Source organism: Peromyscus leucopus, chromosome 9, assembly GCF_004664715.2.
Source record: "Peromyscus leucopus breed LL Stock chromosome 9, UCI_PerLeu_2.1, whole genome shotgun sequence".
Lineage (NCBI taxonomy): Eukaryota > Metazoa > Chordata > Mammalia > Rodentia > Cricetidae > Peromyscus > Peromyscus leucopus.
The window spans coordinates 78,350,719-78,373,884 of record NC_051070.1 but is presented as its reverse complement, the minus strand read 5'-3'; the positions used below and the strand labels follow the sequence as shown (position 1 = coordinate 78,373,884).

At 41.3% G+C, this 23,166-nt stretch overlaps 1 protein-coding gene across 1 annotated transcript; it reads left to right on the top strand.

Moving 5' to 3' along the window:
- Positions 1–1,604: 1,604 nt before the first annotated feature.
- Psmc6 (proteasome 26S subunit, ATPase 6) lies at positions 1,605–22,944 on the top strand. The gene is made up of 14 exons (XM_028873611.2): positions 1,605–1,738; positions 2,502–2,581; positions 2,670–2,709; positions 3,290–3,342; positions 5,417–5,484; positions 5,727–5,841; positions 8,271–8,358; positions 11,118–11,179; positions 11,268–11,391; positions 11,772–11,833; positions 14,322–14,442; positions 14,566–14,646; positions 20,520–20,591; positions 22,695–22,944. Exons 1-14 carry the CDS (start codon positions 1,612–1,614, stop codon positions 22,811–22,813), a joined length of 1,212 nt encoding a protein of 403 aa, XP_028729444.1. The 5' UTR covers positions 1,605–1,611; the 3' UTR covers positions 22,814–22,944.
- Positions 22,945–23,166: the final 222 nt, after the last annotated feature.

Below are 23,166 nucleotides of genomic sequence, written 5' to 3'. Positions count from 1 at the left end.
TTTATTTATTTATTTATTATGTATACAGTGTTCTGTCTGCACATATGCCTGCAAGAAGAGGGCACCAGATCTCATTACAGATGGTTGTGAGCCACTATGTGGTTGCTGGGAATTGAACTCAGGACCTCCAGAAGAACAGCCAGTGCTCTTAATCTCTGAGCCATCTCTTTAGCCCTCCATTCAAATAATTTTATGATTAAGTGTTTATGCATCTGTACATGTGAGTCCTCGTGCCACCTTTAAGTGTATTCCATGAATCCACTTCAGGCCACCAGGCTTCCATGAGAGACACCTTTGCCCACTGAACCATCTTTCTGGCTCCTAAATCATTTTTAATCTCTTTACCAGATCATAAGCAGGTCACTACTTTATTGAGTGACTGGAAACTGCCTACTTCTGCACATGTAGATGATATCAAAAGGCTGTATTTGTAGAGTGTATTCATTTACTTTTAGGGTGGTTAAACTCAGGGCCTTCTTTCTGTATGCTAAGGAAGTGCTCTACCAATGTTATATTTCCAGCTGGCGAATAACAATTTATAAGATAGAGTAGCTCAGAGGGTAAGCACAGTTGTTGCTCTTTTTTGTTGTTGCTTTGTTTTTCGAGACAGGGTTTCTCTGTGTCACAGGGTTTCTCTGTGTAACAGCCCTAGGTGTCCTGGAACTCACTCTGGAGACCAGTCTGGCCTGGAACTCACAGAGCTCCACCTACTCTGCCTCCCAGGTGCTGTGATTAAAGAAAGGCATGTGCTACCACCACCCAGCATACTTGTTGCTATTCGCAGAGGATCTGGGTTGGGTTCCCAGTACCAACATAGTGACTCACAACCATCTGCAACTCCAGTTTCAGGGGATCATGGAGCTTTTTCTGATCTCCTCGGGCACCAGGCACACACGTGGTGCACTTACATACACGCAGGCAAGACATTTATGTGCATAAAATAAAATAAATAAGAATTAAAAAAAAAATCACAGCTGCTTGTAATTCCAGTACTAGGAGATCCCATGCTCTCTATTGGCCTCTGTGGGGGCTCGCACTCGTGTGGCATTCACACAGACACTCACACAGACACATAAATAAAAGTAAATTATGTGGGAAAGAAAAAGGAGGTATCTAGGAATGTAATTCGTTGGAAGAGTGCTTGCTTAGCATGCAAGAGACGCTGCATTCGACTTCCATGCAGCATATACTGAATGTGCAAGGCATGCTTGTAGTCCCACTAGGAAGCAGGAGGACCGGAGTTCAAGTCCTCAGCTACAGGGTGAGTGCGAAGTCACCCTGGGTTACAAGTCATGGTCTCAGAAAAAAAAAAAAAAGGTCGTCAGTTGTCACTTCCTCTTCATTTTCAGTTTATCACAGAGCCTTCGGCGGTTCTAGGAAAAAGCAGTGACTTTAGACCAAGGCCATTCACAGACGCGCTCGGCTTTGCTCACTCTGGCCTGTAGGGGACAGTGTAGCCGGAGGCCTCCTTCAACGCTTTCCTGGCTTTGGGCCGCTCTAGGTGCGCCGGGAGCAGGAGGTGGGCCCACCGGAAGGGGCGGAGCCAGCCTCGATCCCGCCCCCGGACCGCCTCTGCGCCCTCGCCCCGCCCCCTCCCCCGCCCGGGCTGCCATGGCCATTCCCGGCATCCCCTATGAGCGACGGCTTCTCATCATGGCGGACCCTAGAGATAAGGCGCTTCAGGACTACCGCAAGAAGCTGCTAGAGCACAAGGAGATTGACGGCCGTCTTAAGGAGCGTGAGTGAACCTTTCCAAAGTCTCTCATGCCTGGATCCACTTCCACCTCCGACAGAGCGGAGGCTTCGGCCGAGCCCGAGAACAGAGCGCCCGGCTTGGGAAGGCCTGCGTCCAGGGACAAGGCGCTTTGTCATCCCGCCCCGTGCAGCACCGCCTCGGCCGTGGACATGGCCCAGTCCCAGTCCCAGTGGCATAGGGAACAGGCACGGTTCTGAGGTGGAAGGGGAGGGGAGGACGAAAGGAGTGAGGGTCAAGCGGGCTGGAGACATAGCCCAGGTGCAAGGGAAGCAGGATTGGAGTCCCCGGACCCGGGGACGGGAAGACGCTTGGGTCAAAGAAGCCTCCCCGAGCAGAAAGCCAAACGCGAAGCCTAAAAGAGTGGCCGTGATAACCTTTCTGGTCTTTCCTTAGGCTTCATACTAGGTGCCTGGTTTGCCCGCCCTGAGCATTTACGTTTTGAAAAGCCTGCATAGTTGGATTAGATGAGAGCAGACCGCAGCCTATATGATTCGGTGAAGAACTGCGTTGGTTGACTTTATATTATAGTATAGGCAACCAGAGAGCAAGCCAGGTGATCCCGTGTAGCAGTAAAAGGTCTGATTTACGGATTATCCTTTAGTTTTGTAGCAAATCCGAAGGTGACATATTTTGTGGATGACATATTTTGTGGTTTGATACAGTGGGTATGAAAGTGAAGAGACATAAGTAAACATTTTAACGCAGTTATTGCTTAATTTAAAATGTTGACCTTTTATTATTTCAGTAAGGGAACAATTAAAAGAACTTACCAAGCAGTATGAAAAGTCTGAAAATGATCTCAAGGCACTACAAAGTGTTGGGCAGGTAGGTTATAAAGTTTGAAAGTGAGTAAGTTGCCTTTTTTTTTTTTTAAGCTGTTGGTAAAAGGTAATGTGACTTTTTTCTTTCTTAGATTGTGGGTGAAGTGCTTAAGCAGTTAACAGAAGAAAAATGTAAGTGGATTAACTTACTAATCAGTTAAAAAGCAAAAACAGAAAGCCCCAGCTCCTGCCCAACTTTTGAAATGCCTACCTTATTTTGATTTCTGAGACCAAATACCACTTTGTAACTCTGGATGCAGCTCACTGTGTAGAACAGGGTGGCCTTGAACTCAACGAGAGGTCTGCTTGCCTTTGCTTTCCCAGTGCCAGGATTCAAGGCCTGCGCCACCATGGGAAGCTATTTTAATTTTTGTTACGTTTCTTTGTGAATGTGTGTGAGGGTGTGTGTGCATGTGCTACAGCACACTTGTGGAGATCAGAGGACAACTTGTGGGGGAGTTGGTGTTCTCCTTTCACCGAGTGGGACCCGGGAACTGGGACTCAGTCAGGTCAGTGGGCTTGGCTGTGCGTGCCTTGATTGATGAGCTGTCAGGGTTGTCCCGAAGTGCCTGTTATTCTAGCGACAGCAGTGCAAGAAGGTGGTGTTTTCCATAAGCTAGGTTTTTGTATGCAGTGTTCTTGGAGGTCAGAAATAAGACAAAAAATATTTGTTTTCTAAATTCGTTTTTCAATTTGTTCTTTCTTCTTCTAGTCATTGTTAAAGCAACAAATGGACCAAGATATGTCGTTGGTTGTCGACGTCAGGTAATATTTTCTGCTTGTATAAGGCTTTGTCACTGAAAGGAGTACTTTCATGGAAGTCACTTAATTCTTGAGATAGGCTGGTCAGGTGTTATGCTGGTTAACTCCCAAGAGTGGTTTGTTCAGACACAGCAAATGTTTAGCAGAGCCTGGATACAAGTCATAAATTTTGCTCCTGGAATTTCTTAGTCCTTACCGTTTCATATTGTCTAAGTCAGAGGTGAGTACTTAGAGATCAAATCATTTTAGAACTAGAAAAATTTGCTTTAATATAATGTCTTTCTTGAAGAGGGTTAAAAGTGTTAGGCTCTCAGTTACCTGTGTTTTACATTTAAAATATTCAAAAATGTTACTTAGAGACTCTACAGTAGTTAATTTTATAGGAGGTCAGTTAGACCAGAATAGGCAAGTTGAAATAACTTTGAATTTCATTTTGCAGACGTTAGAAAATGCCACCAAGTAGCTTAGATCCAGTAGCATCTGCACTCTATATACCATTCTATTCTTTAGGAAGTGTTTTAAGTGTTGACTGGAAGACGTTTTCTGAGTATTTCATATCGAGTTTATGTTTTTATTGTTGGTTTTGTTTTATGCAACTGGATCTTGCTATGTAGCCCATATTGACTTTAAACTAACAATACTGGTGCCTCAGCCTCCTGAGTGCCAGGGTAACAGGTATATGCCATTATGTCAATTTCAGGTTTTAAAACATTGATACAGCAAGAATCTAGAGTAGTATTTACCATTGAGAGTAACTCTATCTTAGGATTTTGGCATATAACTGGTAATATTCTAATCCAATTTTACAAGACTAGGGGCTGGAGGGATGGCTTAGCAGTTCAGAGCACTGACCGCTCTTCCAAAGAACCCAGGTTCGATTCCAAGCACTTACAGAGGGGCTTACAACCATCTGGAACTCCATTCCCAAGGGATCTGACATCCACTTTTGGTCTCTGCAGACACCAGGCACGCACGTGTTAACAGTGTATATGCAGACAAAACACCCATATACATAAAATAAACATTTTGAAATTTTATAGGCCTAGGGTTGGGGATGTAGCTCAGTAGCAGAATACATGACAAGCATGTGAGAGACCTGAGGTTCAATCCCTAGTAATGAAAATATATTTTTGTTATAGCCTAATCAGGAGGGCTTTTGTATTCCTTTCAAGGCCCTCTAGATGCCAAAATTTGGCATTTCTAAGCTATTTCTTGATTGTGTTGAAATAGTTTCCTATAAAGACTGTTTTTTAAATGCTTAATCCATTATATTTAGTGTTTTGCCTGTTTTTACTTCATTGTCATGAGTGGTGTGTGTGAGAGAGAGAGAGAGAGAGAGACAGACAGACAGACAGACAGAGAGATGTATGCATATGATTTTGATGCACCTATGGGAAGGCCAGAGCAGGACGTGGTTCTCCGTGTTACTACATTGAGACAGACTCTCATAGAGAACTGGAAGTCTTGGCTAGGTTGGCCAGCCAGTGAACTTGGGATCTGCCTATCTCCACTTACCAACACTTACTAACAGGCACCAGTAGCCATGTCTGGATTTTTACATAAGTGAGGGGGGTGTGAGCTTGGGTCCTCCCTCTTGAAAACAGTGCTCTTACAAGCTGAGCCAGTTCCTTACCCATCACTTCATTTTGAAATAACTAAGGTAACACCATCCTCTCCTGGTGTTATTTTGTGCCTGCCTGGTCATTTCTCAGCCTTCTACCCCTAACAGCCACATTTACGGTTCACAACCTTGACCATGGTTTGAATGTATTATGTAGTGTCTGGAAGATACTGATGAGCCTTGGAAAAGAAGCAGATGTTACTAGGCAACTCCAAATCCCTCACTAGTCTCCCTTCCCCTCATCCGCCAGCACTGATGTAATTAAGGTTTTGTCTCTAAAAATGCTCTATCCCTGAGCTTGGGCACCCAGAAACTTTCCAGAGATGAGAGCCCACTCTTGGTCTGGTCATTAATAAAGAACTAGACACTTTTAATTAATTTAGTCAGTGACTAAATGTTGAGTAATGTTTCCTTTTTTAAATGTTGGTGTAAAATTTTTTTGTTTTATAAAACCAGCTTGATAAAAGTAAACTGAAGCCAGGAACGAGAGTTGCTTTGGATATGACTACACTAACCATAATGAGGTGGGTTTCTTATTATTGTTTAATTTGCCTTTCATTTTCAAAGGGAAGGTTTTCTGAAAACACATGATTTGTAGAGTCATCAGAGATTTTATTACTTCTTACCATTTATTTATTTCTTATTAAGTTAAATGTCTTTAAGGTACTTATAGGTGCTTGCATAAGTAAATTGTTTATACTTACTATATAAGCTGAGAGAAAATAAGTCTTTTGAAAGAAAAGATTTTTTTTTTTTTCCATTTTAGGTATTTGCCAAGAGAGGTGGATCCTTTGGTTTACAACATGTCTCATGAGGATCCTGGAAATGTTTCTTATTCTGAGATCGGAGGGCTATCAGAACAGATTCGGGAATTAAGAGAGGTAAGTGCTGTATTTCTTTATCTAAGACTACTGCACTACTGCTTTTAGAATAGCTGAAGAGGGAAACAGGATATAAAATCTTTTTTTTTTTTTTTTTTTAGTTTCTGCATATTTTACATTTGAAACTCTGACTTAGAGTAGCAGTGAATTTCTAGCTATAGACGTAGCTGGTGTGTGTTTTTCTGGAGATGTTTGGTGTTAGGAAAATCCCTTTTGTGGGGGAAAAAAAAAGGTAGGGGAGAGTGAAGAATAATTCATAGAATCTAATGGCCTTGCCATTTATAGTTTTCACTGTCTTTAGTGTACTTAGGTCAGAGTATGTCGGGTAACATGCTGTGTGGTTTTTCCAGAAAGCCAGTAATGTTAACATCTCCGCACAATAGGAAATTGTTGTTACCTTTGCTGTAAATGTTTTTATCTTATTCAAACTATTTGTTGCTCATTAGGAAAATACTGGCTATAGACGTGACTTAAAGTTTTTAAGCTGTTTTTTCCTTTTTTTTTAACTTTTTTGGTTTCCTCTATGTAGCCCTGGCTGTCCAGGAACTCCCTTTGTAGACTAAGCTGGGCTCAAGAGATCCCGCCTGCCTCTGCCTCCGGAGGGCTGGGATTAAAGGCGTGCGGTGTGCGCCACGTGCGCCACCACTGCCCGGCACCATCCGGCTTTTAACTGACGAATCAGATTAGGATTGCCTTGCCTCGTAACCCAGGAAATTCTATTGTTGTACTGATATATTTTTCCTGATGCAAGTCTAAGTGTTTAGGAATGACTGAGAAGGTTTGGAAGTAGTTCTTGGATGAGTAGTTCATAGTGGTTCATAATTCTTAGACCTCAGCTCATTAACCTTTCTGAAACAGTTATTAAGGTATAGGCTCCTTGAGCTGTTAAGCTAGCCTAGCCAGTAAACATGCTTGCCATACAAGCCTAGTAACCTGAGTGTGATCTCTGGGGCACAGATAAAAGAGGAACGCAGAATTGACTCCATGAAGTTCTCTTCCAGTGCCTACAAGTGTAGTGTGGCACATGCGCCTCCTCCCAATCATGTGCAAGTGCACACGTACATACGTGAGGACACACATGCACGTGCATGCTTTTTATCCTCATGTTTTAGATGTAGGTGGTTTTTTTTTTTTATTTTATTTTATTTTTTGGTTTTTCGAGACAGGGTTTCTCTGTGTAGCTTTGCGCCTTTCCTGGAACTCAATTGGTAGCCCAGGCTGGCCTCGAACTCACAGAGATTCGCCTGCCTCTGCCTCCCGAGTGCTGGGATTAAAGGCGTGCGCCACCACCGCCCGGCTGGTTTTTGTTTTTTTCACACCTTTGTTTGTCCTAACCATGCTTTACAGGCATAATTATCACATAGACGTTGTTGTTACTCCTGTAGTTGGTACTATAAATAAATTGAATGACCAGATCCTCTTCTTCCTCTTCCTCCTCTTCCTCTCTTTCTCCTCTTCTTTCTCTTCCTTCTCTTCCTCCTCCTCGATAGACCCCAGGGCCTTGGGCATGTTAGGCAAGTACTCTACCAACCGAGTCTCTGTCCAGCTCTTTATTTTTCTTGATGTGAATTGAAGAGTAGAAAACAGAGCTGGTGTTTGTTTAAGGCTGTGACACAGTACCAACAGAGGAAATTTATATCTTTTCTCTCGGTGACCATTCATGACATCAAAAACATTCCTTAGTTTATAACTATTTTGCATTGTATTCTGTAATTATTAAAGATATTTTTATTCTTTGCTGATTATTACTATTATTATTTTATTTATTTATTTTGGTTTTTTGAGAAAGGATTTTTTTGTATATCCCTGGCTGTCCTGGTACTCACACTATAGACCAGGTTGGCCTCAAAACTCCAGAGATCCACCTGCCTCTGCCAGCGGAGTGCTGGGATTAAAGGCGTAGGCCACCACCAACTGGCTAATATTATTTCTTTAATACTGGGAATTCAATTTAGGACTTCCTGTGTGCCAGGCAGGTGCTCCACCACTGAGCTGCACTCTAGTTCTTTTTCACTGTCTCCGGAGACAGGGTCTCAGTACATTATCCACTCAGGACTTGAATGGCAGTCATCTTGCATTAGCCTTCTGCAGGTGGATGCCACCAGGCCCAGCGTCTCTGACTTCTTTATAGTATAATTTTTATTAAGGCAAAATGTGAACCTGATAAAGGCACAGGTTGTAAGTATGCATTTCTAGTATATTTTTATGAAGTATATACCTGTGTATAATCTAATATAGCTTGCTAAAGCCAACCATTTTCTAATTTTAAGAGATCTCCATCTTAAATAAAACCAAAACTATTTAAGTCATTTTGTACAGCATGGGAAGTGTAGTTTTCTTATAGATTATATAGCATGGTATTAGACTTTAAATATTTTAAAATATATTAAAATTTTTACTGTTTAAGAAACATGCAACTTCTTTTTCAGGTAATAGAATTACCTCTTACAAACCCAGAATTATTCCAGCGTGTGGGAATAATACCTCCAAAAGGCTGCTTGCTATATGGACCACCAGGTTGGTATCAGATTGTCTCTACCTCTTCAATAAAGGCGTAGATGAAGGAATGAGAAAGTAGTCAGCTAGGAATTTAATGTAGGCAGTTCCAGTCTCCACTCTATTGAGATTGAGAGTGAGGTAGGGGTTGTGCATCTGCTGGTCCCTCTGTGCCTTGTCCCAGGCATGTAATTCTATAGACGATAGTCCTTAAACTGCAATTCATGGATATGGATATTCCCAAGACACTTTGATGGCGCCTTCAAGTCAGAACTGCTGTCATCAGACTGATACATTAGTTGACTGTTCCTAGTGTTGACATCTGATGGTGCAGAGGCACTGTAGGTTGGGTTGTCCAACACTGGCATTCGACACTGCTAGTAGTCACTGTTGTTGAGTGCCATGTACCTGCAGTGTCAGCAGAAATGCACTTTCACTCTGAAGTGTTGCTCCTAGAGGGGTAAAAAGGATTGATTAAATTTTCATCCTTGAGGAATGTTTTGTGTAATGAAATAGGAAAAATAAATAAGTATGTTGTGTGATTGCATGCTGAAAAATATAATGTGTTTAGGAGAAACATTCATTTAGTTATTTGAGTGCCATCTAAGTGAGAGGCTTTACATGAAATAGTTTTTACTTGAAAGGACAGTTTGTGGTGATTAAATATTGATTATTCAGACTCGCAATTGATTATTTAGCCTACAGTTTTTTTCTGGAATGATTGAAATGAGTGGTACAACTTGTTAGTCACAATTTGAGATATCAAGTGAAATTAGAATTTTTTTAAAAAAAATTATTTTTGAATATATGTATGTTAGGGTTTCTATTGCTGTGATAAAACACCATGACCATAAACAATTCAGGGAAGAAAGGGTTTATTTCAGCTTACAACTCTCAGGTCACAGTCCATTGCCTAGGGAAGTCAGGGCAGGAACTCAAACAGAGCAAGAACCTGAAGGCAGGATCTGATGCAGAGGCCATGGAGGAATGCTGCTTACTGGCCTCTTTATAGGGCTAACTTAGTTTGCTTGCTTGCTTGCTTGTTTTCCTTATGCTTTGGTTTTTTTTTTTTTTTTTGAGACAGGGTTTCTCTGTAGCTCTGGCTGTCCTAGATCTCACTCTGTAGACCAAAGCTGGCTTCAAACTCAGAGATCTGCCTGTCTCTGCTTCCCGAGTGCTGGGATTAAAGGTGCACACCACCACTGCCCGGCATAAATAATTTTTTTAAAAAAATATCTGTTTAGTATGCATATCCCATAATTGTAAGAATAATTTTTTAATTATTTCTAAAGTTCTGTATTCATTATGCTTAAAATTACAAGATAAGATACTCTCTCACACCTGTTAGAATGGCTGTTATCAAAAAAGGAGTGAATGAAGCCAGGGGGTGGGGGGTGGGGGTGGGGTGGAGGGGTGGGGGGTGGTGGTGGTGGTGGTGGTGGTGGTGGTGGTGGTGGTGGTGGTGGTACACACCTTTAATCCCAGCACTCAGAGGCAGAGGCAGTTGGATCTCTGTGAGTTCAAGGCCAGCCTGCTCTCCAAAGCGAGTGCTAGAAAAGGCGCAAAGCTACACAGAGAAACCCTGTCTCAAAAAAACAAAACAAAAAAGGAGTGAATGAGTGAATGAATGTAATGAATAAGGATGTTGGCAAAGATATGGAGAAAAAAGAAATTTTATATTACTGATAGGAATGTAAATTGATACAGTCATTTTAGAAAAGAGTATGGAGTTATTCAGAAAATTAAAAATAAAACTACTATATAACCTAGCAATCCTGCGTGTGTGTGTGTGTGTGTGTGTGTGTGTGTGTGTGTGTGTGTGTGTGTATGTATGTATGTGTGTGTGTGCAGGCATGTGTATGTAAAAGCAGCTGAAATCAGTATGTTGAGACATTTGCACACCCATGTTCATTGTAGTACTAGTTACAATGGCCAAGATAAGAAAACTTCAATATCCATCAATTGATGAAAGGAAAAAGAAAATGTGGATTATGTACACAGTAGAATATGGTTTAGTCTTGAGAAAGAAGTTAGTCCTGTCGTTTGTGTCACCGTGGAGGGTCTTGCAGTGACACCGAGTGAGTTAAGCAGGCCCGGAAAGACAAATACCACTTGATCTCACTTGGGTGGGAGATTTTTGAAAGTTGAAATTGTAGAGAACAGTTTATTTTAAAGGGACTGAGGAAAGAGAGATGAACTGAGTTTACAGATTACAAAAAAATATAGCCGTTGCTGTATTAGATATTTCCAGATTGGTGAAAGAATAGACTTTAATTGTTTTCACTACAAAGTAATAAATATGTTAATAGATATGTTAATTAGCTTGATTTAATCATTCTACAATATATATATACCAGTGTCATACTTTTATGGTTTACAGTTATTTCCCAATTAAAATCAGAGATATTTCAAGTTAAAATTAAAAGTTTTAATATTTCAAGTAAATTACTTTAGAGTTTTAAATGGAAATTCTATTTGGATTTAGCTTCAGTTTTAGAAGATTTACTGCCAGTGGGATTTGTTGTTGTTTTATGTGTCTGTGTATCTGTGTGTGTGAAGGCTATATGTAGGTGAGTGCCCATGGAGGCCAGTTCTCCTGGAACTGGAGTTGCAGGCAGTTATGAGCTGTCTAACGAGGAGCCAGGAACTGGACTCTGGGCCTTGGGAAGAGCAGCAAGCATTCTTTATCACGGAGCCATCTCTCCATCTCCAAGACTGTGTTGTTGAAAGGCTTTTAAAAATGGTTCTGCTTTTAACCTAACTACATTTGATATTTCTAGGCACTGGGAAAACACTCTTGGCCAGAGCTGTTGCTAGCCAGCTGGACTGCAACTTCCTAAAGGTATGGGGAAATTCTTTTATAATTAATTATTGAAATGAAATTTCTTTGAACTGTCTAATTTATATACTATTATTTTTCTTTTAATCAGGTTGTATCTAGTTCTATTGTAGACAAATACATTGGTGAAAGTGCTCGTTTGATTAGAGAAATGTTTAATTATGCCAGGGACCACCAGCCATGCATCATTTTTATGGATGAAATAGATGCTATTGGTAAGAGTGACACCTTTTGAATTTTATCTTAAATTTTATCTTTTATAAGTGTTAGAGGAAGTTGTTTAAAAACTGAAAGAACCTCCTGCCTGACCAGTAGTTATTACTTGTAGGAAATCGGTAGCACAGTGAGTGGACATTCCCAGAGTACTACCTGCCTGGATAGGACTTCTCAGAGGCTGGAGAGCGGGACCAGTTTTAGTAAATAACCTTGAACATTAATAAAACCAAAATATTCCAAAGTCATTTCTCACCTAGTATAATTCTGTTTAATTTCTGTGTAGTATTTTTAACCTGGGTACTATTACATTCTGTTTTATTGAATGATGGGCACAGAGCAAAAGAGTAATGTGTATGTGTTTCCAAATTTATTACTTTAGGTGGCCGTCGGTTTTCTGAGGGTACATCAGCTGACAGAGAGATTCAGAGAACTTTAATGGAGGTAATATTTGGTAAAGAGGATATATATAAAGAAACATATTAATGAAAAAGTGAAGATTGCGTATTTGAAGTTGAAAATGTTTATAGCAGTTTAGATGGAAAATTAAACATGAAATTTGAAATGTTGCCAGTAATGAACACATTCATATGTCATAATTCCTAATAAGGAAATTTACTATTTGTTGTTTGTTCCGATGGCTCAGTGGGGAAGAGTGATTGCTTTGTAAGTATCATGACCTGAGATAAAATCCCCAGCACTCATTTAAAAGACTTTGCTTGGCAGTTGTGCATCTATAACGCCAGCATAATGAGGGGTGGAGACAGGAAAGTTACCAGGACCTGCTTACTCGATTACTGCTGTGTAACTTCAGGTTCAGTGAGAGACTCTGTGTCCAGGGAATAAGGCAGAGAGGCAGAGCAGTATGCTGACATGCTTCCACTGTGACCTCCAAAACAACCGCGCCCCACCCCCCCTCCCCCCCATACATATTACATCTACACATATACACCAAAGAGGGAAGTAACTATTGCTGAAGAACAGGAAAAGATGGGAAAGGTTGATAGTGGTCACCAAGTAGACGAGAACAAGCAGTTGTGTTGTCTGCTAGGTATTGGGGTATCTTTATAAAAATCAATTAGTGTGTATTTCAGAACAGTAAGAAAAAGTAGTGTTTTCACCTTAAAGAAATGATACGTGAGGAAATACATATGTTTCACCTGATTTAAGTGTTACACATGTACGCATGTATTAAAACATATGTTATCATCTAAATGTGCAGGGTTTTTTTGTTTGTTGTTTGTTTGTTTGTTTTTTGAGACAGGGTTTCTCTGTAGTTTTGGTGCCTGTCCTGGAACTCACTCTGTAGACCAGACTGGCCTTGAACTCACAGAGATCCACCTGGCTCTGCCTCCTGAGTGCTGGGATTAAAGGTGTGCTCCACCTCTGCCACCAAAAGTGCAGTTTTAATGTTAAAGAGGGAAAATGAAGAGAAAAATGGATACTAAAAAGCAAAGTTATTGGACTGGGTGTGGTGGCACACACCTTTAATCCCAGCACTCAGGAGGTAGAGGCAGGAGGATCTCTTTGAGTTTGAGGCCAGCCTGGTTTACAAAGCAAGTTCCAGGACAGTCAGGGCTGTTATACAGAGAAGCCCTGTCTTGAAAAATCCAACAAATAAATAAAGTTATCTGCAAAATTATACTTGGTAAAATTGCACCATTCTATAGTTTGTTTTTAATAGATCAGCTATTCAGATGCACAAATTATATCATTTCTTAAGCATATGGCTTTGTGCTAGTTTGGTGATGGTATGAATGAATAACATGTATTATGATTGTTAGTAGTAAATAAGATACATTTATGCTTGTGGCTGCTCTAAAAACCACTCTTTATTGCTAAGATTGTGGCAACTAAAATAGAGTTTTTAAAAAAGTCTTGTATTCTTTGACAACTTCATACATACATACAGTGTATCTTCACATCTACCCTTACTCCTTCCTTCCCACCCTCCAGACACTCCTAACACTGTCCCACCTTCGTAGTCTCTTTCTGTGTAATAACTCACCAGTCGGTTAGTGTTTCCCAGCTGCCATCAGTTACCAGTACCTCCTCAGGAGCCCACCAGTGGGGGTGGGATTATTGACTGGCTTGATCTTGGGCAGGTAGTTTGTGAGTTCATGACTGCAGTTCCCCTTCACATCCAGAGGATCCTGCTCTCCGGCTCTTTTCCACCCGGTCGTCTTTCACACTGGAGTCAGCCTGGCGGGGCAGACTAGTTTAATACTGGGGAGATAGGTGGTGAAGAGAAGAAGGCACACAAAGCAAGACCCTCGCTGCAAATGGGAACTAGGTAGCACGGGGCGTTCGATTTGAACCCTTTTGTGTTGTGGTGTGAAAATCACTTCACAAATACATTGATCTACTCAGAAGATGAGCAATTCCACTGGGGCAGGTTTAGACAGGCTGTCTTCTGTGTAGCCTGACTAGCTTGAAGCTTGTACTGACCAGTCAGACCATTCACTTTGGACTGTATATACAGTATTTTAGACTTAAAATACAGTCTTAGAAACCTTAAATTGGGGTCCTGGGAATATAGTGCAGTTGGTAGAGTTCGTGGCTAGCATGCATGAAGCTCTGGGTTTGGTCCCTACCTCCAAATAAACAAATTTAGGTGCCCATGGCTGTAATCCAGCTCTTGGAGGTAGACTTAGATCAACCAGAAGTTCAAGGTCATCCTTAGCTGCATAGTAAATTTGAAGCTAGGCTGGGGTACATGAGACCCTGTGTCAAAACAAGAACCAAAACCAGAAGTACTTTAGAACAACACAATTATTAGTGTTATTCATATAACTGACAATGTTATCAACTAGCAGGCATCATCTGTTAGCTACTTATCGTTTAATAATTTTATTATTTCATTAAATTTTGTGTGTATGTGCACATACATGGATGTGTTTGGTAAAGTCTGTCTCTTGATTTTTTTATTTAGTTACTAAATCAAATGGATGGATTTGATACTCTGCATAGAGTTAAAATGATCATGGCTACAAACAGACCAGATACACTGGATCCTGCTTTGCTGCGTCCAGGAAGATTAGATAGAAAAATACGTGAGTTAATTTCTTATCTGCTCTGTTTCTCTCTGTCTTTGTCAATTTTTTCTTCTTATCCACCTTCCTCTTACCTTATTAAACCAACAACTGGAATACAAAATAATTTCCTATTATTTTCAGATATCGATTTACCAAATGAACAAGCAAGATTAGATATATTGAAAATCCACGCAGGCCCTATTACAAAGCACGGTGAAATAGGTAAGAAAGTCGAGTGTTTTGTTTGTGCATACGTCTAGTGATTAAAGCACAGCATTATGGGACACTGCTCTTGGTTTGCTGAACCGCGGTTTGCTTCTTTGTTCATGGTTTTTGAAGACAGGGTTTCTCTGCGTAGCCCTGGCTGTCCTGAAACTCGCTCTGTAGACCAGGCTGGCCTTGAACTCAGAGATCTGCCTGCCTCTGCATCCTGAGGGCTGGGATTAAAAGCTTGCGCCACCACGCCCACCCGTCTTGAGCCTGGGTTTTTTTTTTTTTTTTTTTTTTTTTTTGGTTTTTCGAGACAGGGTTTCTCTGCGTAGCTTTGCGCCTTTCCTGGAGCTCACTTGGTAGCCCAGGCTGGCCTCGAACTCACAGAGATCTGCTGGCCTCTGCCTCCCGAGTGCTGGGATTAAAGGCGTGTGCCACCACCGCCCGGCCTTGAGCCTGGTTTTACATTAAATACATGGTGGTTCTAATTGAGTACATTTTGCTGAGCTTACAGTGAGTGCTAGGAGTCTCAAGTGCTAAGAGTGGCATGGTAGTGAATGGAACACATTCTGGCCTTGAAGATCTCATTACGTCACAAAAGACAGATGAAGTATGTGAAAGATAGTGCAGATTAGATGATGATGAATGGTGTGGAGGAAAGTAGAGCAAGGACAAGGAGATGGGAAGTATCAGGAGATTTTGAAATGGGGGAGAGGTTAGCAGACTGAAGGTTTTACCAAGAGGGCCATGTGTGTATATATATTTATATATATAGTGTTTGCATGTGCTTCTGTGGATAGACATGTACACCTGAGAGCAGGAGCCCACAGAAGACCCTAGGTGTCAGGTGTTGGATCCCTTGGAGCTGGAATTACAGGTAGTTGTGAGCTTCCTGATGTGGGTTATTGGAACCAAACTTGGTTCTTCTACAAGGGCAGTATGTACAAGGGCTCTTAACTGTTAAGCCATCTCTCTAGTCCCCAAGGAGGTCATGTTTAAGCTATGGCTCGAAAAAATGAGAGATTAGATATAGATACTGGAGGAAGACCCTGCGCAGATGGGTGCCTGGCACATTCAAGGAGCAAGCAAGAGACTCGGTGCTCTGGAAGAGTAGGGCCCTGTGGATAGTAGCAGAAGCCTTGGAAAGGATGGTGGGGACTGGACTGTGCAGTGCCAATGGCGGCCATGAGGTAGGAACTTTGACTTTAAATTATGATGCCAACCTCAAAGTTTAGTTGGTTCTCAACAGGTACATGTTTAAGTTAATTTGAAAGTTGGATTTCGATTTTTGCTTTCGGTATTATTCTTGGCTTGGCCAGGCTTGTTCATCTGTAACTTCGGCTGCCTGTTGCATGTTTAAAAAGCAAATGAATTTTAGGCATGCCATTTCCTGTATGCATATGTCAGTTCACAAAAAAAAAAAAAATGTTTTGATAGCCTGCTGGGGACACACTGGAGAGCAACAGAGAAAGAAATTAGAGGTTATTCAATAAGAGAGATAAAAAATGGTGGGGATGTGGTAAAAGCTTCCCTCCCAGATTTATTAAGATATCGTTAAAGTCCTTTAAAATAGTGAGACTTGGAAGTCAAACATGATGGCACAGGCCTGTGTTGCCCACACTTGGAAAGTGAGGCAGGAGGGTCAGAAATTCAAGATCAGCCTCAGATAGTCTGAGATAGCCATAGCTCCATGAGACCTTGACTCAGTCGGTCATTCCATCAGTAAACAAAAGAGACTCTGGATATAGTTTATGGAGGTAAGAATCAGAACTATGCAGTGTACGATGCAGACTATGGAAAGAAGCAAGAAAGGTTTAGGTTTGGAGGGCTGGTGAGGTGGCTCAGCAGTCAAGGAGCTTGTCCCCAAGCCCGACAACCTGCGATTGATCCAGCACTGTGTGGTGGAAGGAAAGAACCAATTCCTGCAAGTTCTCCTTTGCTCTCCACATGTAATTCTTGGTGTGTACACCCATACTAACAGACACATATAATAAATGAATAAGAAGCCAGGCAGTGCTGGTGCATACTTTTAATACTAGCACTCAGGAGGCAGAGGCAGGCAGATCTCTGAGTTCCAGGACAGCCTGGTCTATGCAGAGAAATTTCCTCTGAAAAAAGCAAAATAAATAATCCTTGGCATACACACCCATACTAACAGACACACATAATCAAACAAACAAACAAACAAACAAACAAAAGTATTAGAGATGGAAGAATGAGAGCTGTGATGTCCTGTGCTGGCAGTAGAGCAAATACAGCGTTCTGGGAGTGGACCTCAAGGTCTGGTTACACAGGCTCGGGCTGCCTGTCACAAAGGATTTGGGCGTGGTGGCAGTAAAAGTTTCCTCAACTTCTTTCATTGTGATTATGAGGAGAGGCCACTGGTTTTATTTATCTGTTTGTGAATGTGTGCCTGTTTGAGTTTATGTGTACTTGATGCATCCAGGTGCCCTTGGAGATCAGAAGAAGGAATCAGATCCTCTGGGACTGGAATTAGAGGTGGCCATGTGGGTGCTGGGAACCTGAACTTAGGTCCATTGCAAGAGCAGTAAGTGCTCTTAGCCACCTCTACAGTCCCAAGATTTCATTTACGGAGTTCCGCAAAGGAGGCAGAAGAAATAGAGCTGTAGCTGGGCAGGAATTAGAGATGAGTGTTTGGTCGAGCTTTCTATTTTCTTCCTTCCTTCCTTTTTTCCTAAGACAGGGTTTCATGTAGTGTAGTTAGTTTAGAATGTACTGTGTAGTTGAGGATGACCTTGAACTGCTGAACCTCTTGGCCTTCCCAAGGCTGTGTCCACACAGCTGGTTTATATGATGCTGGTGATCACACTCTGGGCTTTGTGCATGATGGGAAGCAACTTTTTCAGCCAATCTACATCCGAAGCCTCAGAGGTTTTTTTTTTTTTTTTTTTTACTATGAAAAGGTTTGCCACATTTTCTTTCTTTTTTTTGAGACAGGGTTTCCTTGTATAGCTTTGGAGCCTGTCCTGGAACTCGCTCTGTAGTCCATGCTGGCCTCCAACTCACAGAGATCCGCCTGCCTCTTGCCTCCAGAGTGCTGGGATTAAAGGCGAGCGCCACCACCTGGCTTCCACACTTTCTTGAAATGCAGCTAGGAAAGCTCTACAAAGAAAGGAACTGACAGGGCATTTTGTCTGTCTGAGTGTACCTTTCGTTTCCGAGCCTAGAGGAGGAGCAGATTGAATCCAGGCTGCTGCTGACAGGCTCTCAGTCAGGCTAGGACTTTACGGACTCCTTGGAATGCTTTCCTCTTCTCAGAAAAAGAAAATGCATACTCAAGTGAAGAGGGGGAAGTCTTGTTACAAATCTGAGGCAGAGGAAAAAAGTATAAAATGGTTACACGTGTGGGCTGGAGAGATGGTTTAGCAGTTACGAGCACTGACCGCTCTTCCAGAGGACCTGGATTCGATTCCCAGCACCCACATGGTGGCTCACAACTGCCTGTAACTCTAGTTCCCAGGGCTCCGATACCCCCTTCTGCCCTCGGAGGGTACTGCATGCCTATGGTGCACAGACAAAGACGCAGGCACAGCACCTGTACACACAAAAGTACATTTACAATTTATAAGTGTTATTAAGTGCCTGTGTAAATGAGGGACTGGGCTAGAGCAAAATGTGGCTTATGAGTGGAATTTTACTTGCCTGCCCTTTTTGTAATAAAAGTTTTGTTGTAGCACGTCTGTACCATCCATTTATATACCATTATGTCTGTCTTCCCACCACAACAGTAGATGAAGTAGTGTTGACAGGACAGATAGCCACAAAGCACCAGTTCTTACTGTTTGTCCTTTTGCACAAAATGCTTGTTGACTTCATAACTAGGGGAATCTAGTCTAGTTGGTTGACAGCTTTTAAAACCCTCTAGAATGGGCTGGGAGGCAACACAGCATCGGATTGCTTGTCTAGAGTGCTTGAGGTTCTGGGTTCAATCACCATTCCCACTAAAACAAGAGAATTTCTTAGAGCTAGGCATAGTGTCACCCAGCTTTGATTCCAGCACTGTGGAGGCAGAGGCAGGAAGATCTCTTTTGTTTTTGGTTTTTTGTTTTTGTTTTTTTTTTTTTTTTTTTTGGTTTTTCGAGACAGGGTTTCTCTGTGTAGCTTTGCGCCTCTCCTGGAACTCACTTGGTAGCCCAGGCTGGCCTAGAACTCACAGAGATCCACCTGGCTCTGCCTCCCAAGTGCTGGGATTAAAGGCGTGCACCACCACCGCCGCCGCCGCCGCCGCCGCCGCCGCCGCCGCCGCCGCCGCCGCCCCCCGGCCAGGAAGATCTCTTGAGAATTTGAGGTCTGCTGAGTCTACATAGAAAGTTTCAGGCTAGCCAGGGCTACAAAGACCCTGTCTCCAAACAAAAAAGAAAAACCCTTTACAACTATTTTTGTAAACCATTATTGTAATGGTTACAAATAGCTACAAATAGTTGACTGTTACTGCTCATTTTATGTTTCTATGAGGATTTTAAACTGGAGAGATTGATCTAAATAAAGGATGCCAGATTCTAAGTATCTTCTACAAATACTGAGCTCTCAAAAGATGTTAGATACTGTGATATCCTTGGGAATCCCTGCTCGCAAGAAGCTTACAGTGACATGGACATGATTAAGTACTAACTAACTAATCACCCAGAGATTGCACAGAGATTGTTCTGTCAGTATTGCCTAGCAGAGGTGTTCCATCATTTGTTCATACCGAGTAGCCTGTGCTCTGTTGTTTCCCTCACTGATCTCTTGTCAGACTCCTAACTAGCATAGACTGTAGCTCTTCAACACATGTCTATTTTGTGAGGAAATAGAGACGTCACTTTTTTTTTTTTGGTTTTTTGAGACAGGGTTTCTCTGTGTAGCTTTGCGCCTTTCCTGGAACTGGCTTTGGAGACCAGGCTGGGCTGAACTCGCAGAGATCCGCCTGGCTCTGCCTCCCAAGTGCTGGGATTAAAGGCGTGTGCCACCTGCCCGAGACTTCACTTTTAACTATTACTCTTATTCCAGATCTGGTACAACTTGGAGTTAGCAAAGAAAATCAGAAAGCTAATAAATGCTTACTTTAGCATTTAAAGGTTGTGTTTTGATAAAATAATGTCTGCCTTTAGTATAGTTTACATTTGATCTCCATGACTAAAGTACATTCCATTTATGGTTACTGTTTTATATACTTATTTTATGTGTCTGTGCCAGAGTGTATATCTGTGCACATGTGTGTAGGAGTTACAGTTGTTAGCTATCCTGTGGGTACTGAGAACCTGAGAACCAGACAATGGGTCCTCTACAAGGGCAGCAAGTGATTCTAACTGAGCCTTCTCAACAGCCACCAAAGTATTTGTTTTGGTTTGTTTTTTTTTTTTTTTTTTTTTTTGGTTTTTTGTTGTTGTTGTTTTTTTTTTTTTTTTTTTGTTTTTCAAGACAGGGTTTCTCTGTGTAGTTTTTGGTGCCTGTCCTGGATATCACTCTGTAGCCCAGGCTGGCCTCGAACTCACAGAGATCGGCCTGGCTCTGCCTCCCGAGTGCTGGGACTAAAGGCACGTGCCACCACTGCCCAGCTAGTATTTGGTTTTTATTGTTTGACTTTTGTTTTGTGGGCAGTGATTGACTTTAGAAATGCTAGGCATGTACTCTACCATTGAGCCAATTTTTCTTAGAATACATTAATTATAAATAAGATTCAGAAGTATGTTTCCTTGATTCTGGTTTACTTTGCAGCATTTTTATTTAGTTTTAGTTGTTAATGTTGTGGAATAGTAGCAAGGGTAATGCTAATCAAATTCAAATGAACTAGTCCATTTACATTTTCTCTGTGGCAAAAATCAAGATTGGGTCTTTATTATTACTATTATCTTGTTAATTTCTTTTTTTTTTTTTTTAAACAGATTATGAAGCAATTGTAAAGCTTTCAGACGGCTTTAATGGAGCAGACCTGAGAAATGTCTGTACTGAAGCAGGTGAGAGTACAAAGTGTGTTTTTACCATCGATAACGGAGTTGTAAGTTTACCTAAAAGCAGAGCTGCACCTTGTCAGGGTTTCAGTGTTTTGTGTTTTGTTTTGGTTTTGAGACTTGACTTCAAGAAGCAGGTCAGAACAGCACAAGGGAGAAAGTACCACTGTAGTAGTCCATTTTGATTTCTTGTAAGGAGCCTTAGGGAAACCCACAGAATTCCTTTGAGGATTGTGTGGCTAAAAGATGCAGCCTGGAACATTTATTTACCGGCATTCCTCTCCCAGTGGATGAAATCTGCCCTTGGGTTGTTATCTCCCAAGCACTTCCTGATGGCCGCGAGCATGATGTAGGAAGACTGAATTGCAGGACTGTTTGGCACACTGGCTGGAACCAAAATGGACCTGGCTTTTGGGAACCCATTCCCTATGGAGGGATACCTTGCTCACGCTTGATTGGGGGAGTGGGCTTGATCCTCCCTCAACTTGATATGCCAGACTTTGTTGACTCCCTGCATGGGAGGCCTTACCCTCTCTAAGGAGTGGATGGGGGCTGGGGGTGGGGGTGGGGGTGGGAAACTGGTTGGTATGTAAAATAGGGAAAAAAAAGAAAGAACTTTTAAATTAAAAATTAACTTAAAAAAAAAACTTTTTAATTAAAAGTGGACCAGTTCCATGGGTATTTGAAAGATGTACTTTAAAAGTTTGTGGTCCTGCAATTTGTTTAAAATGAAGTTTTTAAATACAATTCTGGATTTTTTGATACTAGTTTTAGTTTTGGTAACAAGTGACTTTGAAGTACCACTTAGCCAGAATCATTAGTTTTCACTTTCCATTCAGAATATTCAAATCTAAGACATGTCTTCAGTAGTTTTTGTAGTTACTATTTCAAAGTTAATAAAGCAGCTAACATATGACTTGAACTATCTAGGATAACTTATCATATTCTAAAATCTGTATCAGAGTGCTTTATCAAGGATGGCTTTGGTGAAACGAGTCAGAAGCAGTGCTGTGAGTTTAAAGGCTGATGCCATCAGATTTTGATAGGTGCATTTTTTTCTCTCACATTGAAAAACTTTTTGTTTTAACTGATTGATGGAAATTGCACATTAATGGGAACCATATATGTTTATACATGTATATATTGTATAATCTTAGATCAGATTTAATTTACCTGTCTCCTCAAACACATAACCATTTCTTCATGGTAAAAACACCTAGAATCCTTTGTTCTAACTTTTTGAAATACATGGTATAGAGTGCTTATCCTGCCTCTCCCTCCCAAGCACTGGGATTATAATAGGCTTACAACATGTAGTGCTAATGGTTGAACCAGCCTTTTGCAAGCACTGGGATTATAATAGGCTTAGAAAATGTGGTGCTAATGGTTGAACCAGCCTTTTGCAGTCTAGGCAGTATACTCCATTGACATCTGTATCTCCAACCCTAAGCCTTGCTTAGTGACAGGTACTCATTACCAAAATTATTGGAAGTTGGTTGTTTAGTTTTGCATTGCTGGAGATCAAACCCAAGGCCTTGCATATGTTAAGCAAACACCCAACCTGTTCCACACCCCTAGCCCATGGGTTTTGTTCTGGAGAATCATTGCATGTGCTGTTAAGAAACTTCAGAGATCTGGTGTCCTCTTCTGGCATAAAGTCTAACATGCAGATAGAGCACTGTATACATAATAAAGAAATCTTTTTTTTTTTTTAAAAGAAAAATTACCATTGGACACAGACACTATGCAATCCAGATTTAACTATTCAGATAATTGTGTTATCTGCTTCTTTTAAAAAATAATGCTTATTCTACTTATGGAAATGATTTAGAGATAGTGAATTTTAATACGCTAGCACTGCAGGCTCAGAAGCAGTAAATCTACACATCTTCACATTTACTCCACAGAGTTAAGATTAGTTAGTTTTCTTTCACCTTTCCTTTTGAGAACAGGCCTTGACATGTTGCCCGGGCTTGTTTCAGACTTGCAATCCTCCTGTTTCAGTCCCCAAAGGGCTGAGATTACAGGCATGTGCCACTGTTCCCAGCTTGGTTTTCTTGTGCATCTGTAATTCACATGATCAGCAGCGGTTTTGTTTGTTTTCCACAGGTATGTTTGCCATTCGTGCGGATCATGACTTTGTCGTTCAGGAAGACTTCATGAAAGCAGTCAGGAAAGTGGCTGACTCCAAGAAGCTGGAGTCCAAACTGGACTACAAGCCTGTGTGATTTCCTCTCAGGTCTTGATGGCTGCATGACAGACACTGGCTTAATGTCAAAATAAAGTTAAGGAAAATAATGTATGTATTGGCAGTGATCTCATTAAAAGTGAATAAACATGTATGAGCAACACAATAGTATGTAATTTAGTAATTCTTTCAAAATTGACACAGAAGTTGTATGTTTGTTAATGTTGCATTTACTGCAACAATATTTACAAAAGACATGTTGAAGCTTTTCATATTTGCTTTGTGAGCATTTTGTACAACATTCAAATGGTTTGAGATAGTACAGGAGAGCATTTCTTATGACTTATTTTATATTTGTTTTCCTCATCCTGAAAAAATGGAATAAAATCTGTT

Coding starts and splice junctions, on each gene's coding strand:
- Psmc6 (XM_028873611.2), top strand. CDS start 1,612: ATGGCCATTCCCGGCATCCCCTATGAGCGACGGCTTCTCATCATGGCG. Junction 2,710..3,289: donor GCAGTTAACAGAAGAAAAAT/GTAAGTGGATTA, acceptor TTCTTCTTCTAG/TCATTGTTAAAGCAACAAAT. Junction 5,485..5,726: donor ACTACACTAACCATAATGAG/GTGGGTTTCTTA, acceptor TTTCCATTTTAG/GTATTTGCCAAGAGAGGTGG.